The sequence below is a fragment of the Saccopteryx bilineata genome, chromosome X, assembly GCF_036850765.1.
Source record: "Saccopteryx bilineata isolate mSacBil1 chromosome X, mSacBil1_pri_phased_curated, whole genome shotgun sequence".
NCBI classification, from domain to species: domain Eukaryota; kingdom Metazoa; phylum Chordata; class Mammalia; order Chiroptera; family Emballonuridae; genus Saccopteryx; species Saccopteryx bilineata.
Genome location: NC_089502.1, coordinates 122,211,943 through 122,218,695, shown reverse-complemented (window position 1 = coordinate 122,218,695; position 6,753 = coordinate 122,211,943). Strand labels below are relative to the sequence as shown.

At 39.4% G+C, this 6,753-nt stretch overlaps 1 protein-coding gene across 1 annotated transcript; it reads left to right on the top strand.

Annotated features, from left to right (window-relative positions):
• The first annotated feature begins 514 nt into the window (after positions 1-514).
• On the top strand, positions 515-1,555 carry LOC136317831 (melanoma-associated antigen B4-like). The gene has a single exon (XM_066250555.1). The coding sequence runs from the start codon at positions 515-517 to the stop codon at positions 1,553-1,555; it is 1,041 nt and encodes a 346-aa protein (XP_066106652.1).
• Positions 1,556-6,753: the final 5,198 nt, after the last annotated feature.

The window sequence follows — 6,753 nt, the reverse complement described above, 5'->3', positions numbered from 1 at the left end:
TGAACTCAGGACACAAAAGACCTCACTCAGCGTGAGTGTCCCTGTATAAGGGGGTGGACTGAGTCTCTCTCTAGTTCTGTCTCCCAGTTCCCAGGGAGCGTTGAGATGTCAACATGAAAATAGTAGTGTGAAGGCATGAAGTTTTTCCCAGAATTAACAGAATAATACTGAAGATGAACCGACAGGACCCCACTTGCCAGAAAAATAGAGGGTCACACTACATCACTTGTTGTCATCTGAGTAAACTCAGACAGGGCTAGTAGCATGCCGGTTAAGACTTACTCTGAAGGTTCTGTGGTCTCTCTGTGAGATACTTAGGGGACATACTGACATGAACAAGAACCTTATGGGTTCCTACAGTGACATCTTCAAGGAAGCCTACAGAGGCTGCCTTCAATAAAGCCAAGGTAGAATCTACTTGTTGAAAGTGCTCATTACATTTCATTCTCTATCCACCAGGTACCCCAGTCACTGTCATTCACTCACACCTCTGTTGTCTTGAACAACAGCCGTCATGCCACGTGGCCAGAAGAGTAAGCTCCGTGCTCGTGAGAAACGCCGCCAGAACAAAGCTGAGCCCCAAAGTCCTGAGAGTGTTCAGGCAACTGCAGGAGAGGAAGAAGAGGCTGCTTGCTCTTCCTCTTCTGTTTTGGGGGAAGCTTCCTCGAGCCCCACTGGTGCTGTCTCTCTGCAGGTGTCTCCACGTGCCCCAGACACCACTGGTGCCACTGCAGGGATTTCATGCAAAAGATCAGGAAAAGCCAAAGGCCGTGTTCAGAAAAGTAAAATTGCCTCCCAGGCCTCAACTTCCACTAAGAGCTCTGGCCAAGATATTCTTAAAAAAAAGGTAGATTTGGTGGTGGAGTACCTGCTATGTCAGTATAAAATGAAGCAGCCTATTAAAAAGGCAGAAATGCTGAAGATAGTCCACAAATGGTACAAGAAGGACTTCCCTGAGATTCTCAAGAGAGCCTCTGAGCACATGGATCTGATCTATGGCCTAGAGTTGAAAGAAGTCAAGCCCAACGGTAACTCCTATACCCTTGTCTACAATCCAGACGACACCAGTGATGGCAGTGTGAGCAGCAACTGGAAAATTCCTATCGAAGAGATTCTGATGCCTCTCCTGGGTGCAATGTTCCTCAATGGGTACCATGCTCCTGAGGAGAAGGTCTGGGATTTTCTGAATATTTCGGGCTTTTTTGACAGAAAGAGAAACTTGTCTTTGCAGGAAATTAGGGAGCTTATTACTCAAGATTTGGTTCGGGAAAAATACGTGGTGTACCAGCAGGTACCTTGCAGTGATCCTCCACGCTATGAGTTTCTGTGGGGTCGAAGAGCCCATAATGAGATCAGCAAGGTGAAAGTCTTAGAGTTTGTGACCAAGGTAGTTGGTACTGTCCCAACTGACTTCCCATACCTATATTCAAAGATTATGAAAGAGGAGGAACAGAGAGCCCAAGTTAGAGCCCAAGCTGTAGCCACTGTTAGCACTCCTTCCAAGGCCAGTGGGGACGCCAGGGACACATCCAGCCAGTCTCCTCACCCTAAGTGACATTGAGCTGGAGTCCACTTTTTGGTTGGAAAGGCCTATTAAGCAGTTTCTTAATTTGCAAAATGGCTTCTTGGCTTATCGTTGTGTTTGTTTTTCATTTTCAAGTGGTGTACTTTTAGACAGAATGTTCATTTAGATTCAGAATATAAGTTTATGAATGATATGGATCGCAAATGTATTGCTGTTCATTACATTAGGAGTAAGAGTTTTGTTTTGGAATATCATATTGTAAATTCTTCATTCACTTTTGTCATTCTATAGAAGATAACATGACTTTAGGAAAGAAATATGTTTCAAGATGTAGAAGAATCTTACACTAAATAGTTAAGAGTGATAGGTACATTGATAAATAGTGAAATAAATAGATACACAGATACAGTAAAAGTACTGTACATTGAAAAATGTTTTTCCAACTTCAGTTGTCATACAGAATTATGTTGGTTACAGCTGTACAACATAATGATTAGACAGTTATATAACTTAAAAGTGTTTACCCCCATAAGTGTTGTATGCATCTTATCCATACATACTTACTACAATGTTATTGATTATATTGCTTATCCTATACCCAGTATTATTTGTTACAGTCAACAAATGGAAGCAAGCTAAGTGTCCGTTTGTAGAAAAATGAATAAAGATGTTGTGCATATATAAAACTGGTCACGTCTTGTTTACCTTACTATATTTCGTCTTTTGTTTTGTAAATATAAAAGATATATACATGGATTTGCTTTTTATTTTCAAGAATTGTTGAGAATATAAATCATACTGAATTGAACCTTTCGGGTTATGGCTTTTATTTTACTCAGTTGTTGATTAAGTATCAGGTTTAGAAATCTTTACTCTTGCCCTGGGGATTTTAGGCAAAGAAGACCCTGCTTCTGCCCATGCAATTACAAAGAAACTCTCGTTACAAAAGCAGGCGAGATTCTTTGTATTTCATAAGGAACAACTGAAGAGAAGTGAAAATAGAGGGTGGAGATAGCCTATTACTTGGTTTTCATTGCTAAGAAGAATTTAGTCCCACAGGAGGTCAATGGGTGACCCAGGGCTATATCCAGTTGCTTGTCCCACCCATTGTGGGTTCTGAGGTGGATTCTTCACATTATGGTTCAAAATGCTTGTTGACCAGTACTCCTGATGAGCATGATTATCTTGTTCACTTATTTCTTGAGGTAATTTTCATACATCACACACTTACTATGTATTAGGTGCAGAAGTTAAGAGTTTTGTTTTTAAATACACACTGAAAATCCTTAAATCATTTTTGTGAACCTTAACATGACTGCATGACATTAGAATGTGGATATCCCTGGTAATGTGGAAAAAAAACTATACTAAAATAGATGGGATCGGTACTTAGAGATGGAGAAAAAAAGTAAAAGTTAAATTATGGGTTTGCCTTACTCCATTCAGTCTTTCTTTTCTCAGTTTAAAACTTATATGCTTGGATGTATTTAGATTCCTCAATAATGAGTGTAAGTTGCTATAGCCACAATGGAAGACAATATAGAGATTCCTCAAAAAATTTAAAATAGGCCTTGGCAAGTTGACTCAGTAAATGGAGCGTTGGTCTGCCATGCAGACATCCTGGGATCAATCACCAGTCAGGGCACACATTAAAAGTGCCCATCTGTTTCTCTTTCCCACACTCTCTACCTTTCTCTCTTCCCCTCTCACAGCCAGTGGATCAATTTTTTGAGTATTGGCTCTGGGTGCTGAGGATAGCTCAGTTGGTCCTAACACCAGCCTCAGGCACTGAGGATTGGCAGGTTGATTCAATCATCAGCCCCTGATGAGTGTTGCCCAGTGGATCCCAGTCAGTAACATGTGGGAGTCTATCTCCTCTGTTTTCACTTAAAAAATTTTTTTTAAATAATACTTCCATATCACTCAGCAATTCCACTACTGGGTATTTAAAGAAAATGATATCACTAACATGAAGGGATAACTGTACCACCGTGTTCACTGCAATATTATGTACATTAGCCAAGACATGAAGGTGCCTCTTGATGAATGAATGCATAAAGGAAATGGGATACACACCCACAAACAAATGAATATATCACGTAGTCATAAAAAAAATTCTGCCATTTGCTACAGCACATGCAGAACTTGAGGGCATTATACTAAGTAAAATAAGTGGTAATTTCCAAGTGGTTTCTTTCAACAGAAAGTTTTCAACAGACAAATACTGTATAATAATACTTATATGTGGAATTGTTTTTTTAAGAAAACAAACAAATGAACTCATAGATGCAGAGAACAGATTGGTGGATGCCAGAGGTGGGTAGTGGAAGATAGGTGAAATGGGTGAGGGTGGCAAAAAGTACGGACTTTCAGTTATAAAATAAAGAAGCACTGGGGATGTAATGTATGCAGTGAACACTAATAGTTAATAATGTCACCACAGACAGTCAGGGAACACCAGGAATTCTTCCCCATTGGCAAACATGACACTGGAGTAGCTTTGTACACTGAGCACACCAAAGGCTCAAAAGATAAATGGATAGGGTCTGAGCACACTAAAAACCTGCAAGATAATCGGATAAGAAGAAGAAACTCTCCCCTCCCTATCCCTATAAGAACCACAGGTTTGAGGAGGAAGGTAAGATGGTCTTTGAGATAGGAGTGCACCATTCTCCCAGGAGGTAGCACCCAGATAAACCAGTTTTTTAAAACAAGCACCCATTTCACAAGTTTTTAAAATGAAGTAGGCACCCTAAACCACTTGATCAGTAACACTAGTACTGTATTATACATGTGAAAGTAGCCAAAAGAGTAGATGTGAAAAGGTCTAATTATAACATTATAAGAAAAGGAAAAAAGGGAATATGTAGCTAAAAACATTTCAGTGTGTATATTAGATTATAACAAATTGCTGAAAATTTAACAGCATCAAACTACAAACAGTGTCTCACAGTTCTGGAGGTCAGAAGCCCCGGCACCAAGGAGCTGGTTTCCCTAGGTTGAAGATCTCACAGAGCTGCAATCAGTGTATCAGGTGTCCACATTCTCATGTGGAGCTCAGGAGCTCCTTCAGATACCATGCAGTTTGGGGGGAAAATTCAGTCACTGGAAACTGAAGGACTCAAGTGCCCATTTCCTTGCTGGCTGTGTGCTAGGGGTCATCCTCAGGTGACCTTAGGCCCTTGCCATGTTATGCAGCTCCTTCCATCCTCAAAGCCAGCAGTGCAGAACCCCCAAGCCCTATCCCGCTCACTCTGAATTTATCTCACCAGGGAAGGTCCTGTCCTATTTAAGAACTCACCTGATTAGGTATGGCCCATGGAGGATATGTTTCTGTTTTAAGAACAATTGCCCTGGGAACTCAATTATGTCTGCAAAATCCTCACAGAAGCACCTAGATTTGATTAATTAATTAACTGGAAGAAGATGTGTGTGCACCAGGAGTCAGGAATCTGGAAGGCCATCTTGGAATTCTGCTTACCAGGGTCCCTGGGGTATTGTGGTTATGTTCATGATTAACAGCTTTACGCTGTAAGGGTTCATAATGAGACAAATATTGTTATAGATGTTTGCCGCAAAATAATCAGGGGGCTGAGGGTGGATATAGATGGAGCAAGTTTGGCCATGTGTTGATATTGCTGAGGCTGCGAAATCAGTGCCTGGGGCGATGATTACCTTATTCTCTGTAGTATGTCAAATGTATAAATTTCATCAGGGACATTGTTCCAGACCATGTAAAATCAAGCAAACTTTTCAAAAGTATCTTTTTTATATATATAAAAAATATATAATATTATTTAGACCAGGTAAATGTAGCTGAAAATAAATGAATTTATTATTCTATTATTTAAGAATATTGTTTAATTCCAATATTACTTAAGAAAATGGATGTAAACGTTTTCTAAATGTTACCTTACAGAATTTAACAATCTGTGAAAAAACTAAATAAGTATTTACATGTGACCCATTAATTCCACTTCTTAAGACTTACCCTGAAGACACACCACAGTGATATGAAAATACATAAAAGCTCATCAATATATTGATAAAAAAAAAAGACATGGTACATCACACTGTACTATGCAGCTACGATAAAGAATGAGCATGATCTTTGTACATTCATACAGGGTCCTTTCCAAAATCTACATATAATGTGTGGAGTTTTGGCTAAGATCCAATGCACAATGCCCAGGGAAATCCTATTTCATTATGAAGAGGCTGTGAGAGATAAGAAAGAGAGAGCCTGAGTCAGACCTTGAGTTAAGGTTCCCCTCCTGCTGCCATGACCACTTTGCTGTCCAGGGATTGCCCCGAAGCTCTTCCCATGCCTAGTGAGGTGTGAGGCAGTTTTCACTTTGTGGTTAAAGAAAGCAGCCAATCTTCTAACCAGTGAGGATCCATGTTATATGCTCCTGGGAACATAGCATATAACATCTTTGTTTTCCTCTACAATACGGGTAAACTGAGGGTTATCTTTCTTGTTTCTATTTTAAATATTGTCCCTTTTAATATAGAGATTTATTCATCTCCAGTACTTAAGTTTATAAGCGATGTGAATCACACATTTGTTGTTTATCAGGGTTTTAAAGGGGAATTTTAGTACTGTTAAACAAATTGAAAATCCTTGTATTATTTCTTGTTATTCAGAACAAGATAGCATGATATTAGAATACGGATTTCTGTGCAAAACAAAATTGCCCCATAGTAAAGTCTAGGTGATGGTGAGATGTGAAAAATAATGTAGTCAACTCTTGGATTGTTTTATAGCTTTCAGTTTCTTTGTGTAATTGGCGTATATTACCTGGTTTTGATTAGCTAATTCAGGAATGTAGGAGACATTAAATCATAATAAATTTGACTTCTTACACACTTACTTTCTACATGTCCAAATATTAATTTAGCATCTATGCTTTGGAAGGATCTTGGATAGTTCAGAGACGTTAAGAAAAATAGACACTACATGAGTTACCCATAGTATTTTAAAGTCTGAGAGCAGCTTTCTTATAAAATAGGTCAGGAGATACTCCATATGATGTAAAGGACCAACAAAATTGATGGATCAGAGTGGTGCAGAAGTTCCAGGTCACGAACTTAGTGTAGATACCATCAGACCAGGCAGGCAGACTCAAGAAAGTGGAAGCCGTGGGGTTGGAGATGATTTTAATTTCCCCAGCATGGTGGTTAGATGAAGCTGTGATAATGGTGGGCACAGGCCAGAACCTCTGATA

Coding starts and splice junctions, on each gene's coding strand:
- LOC136317831 (XM_066250555.1), top strand. CDS start 515: ATGCCACGTGGCCAGAAGAGTAAGCTCCGTGCTCGTGAGAAACGCCGC.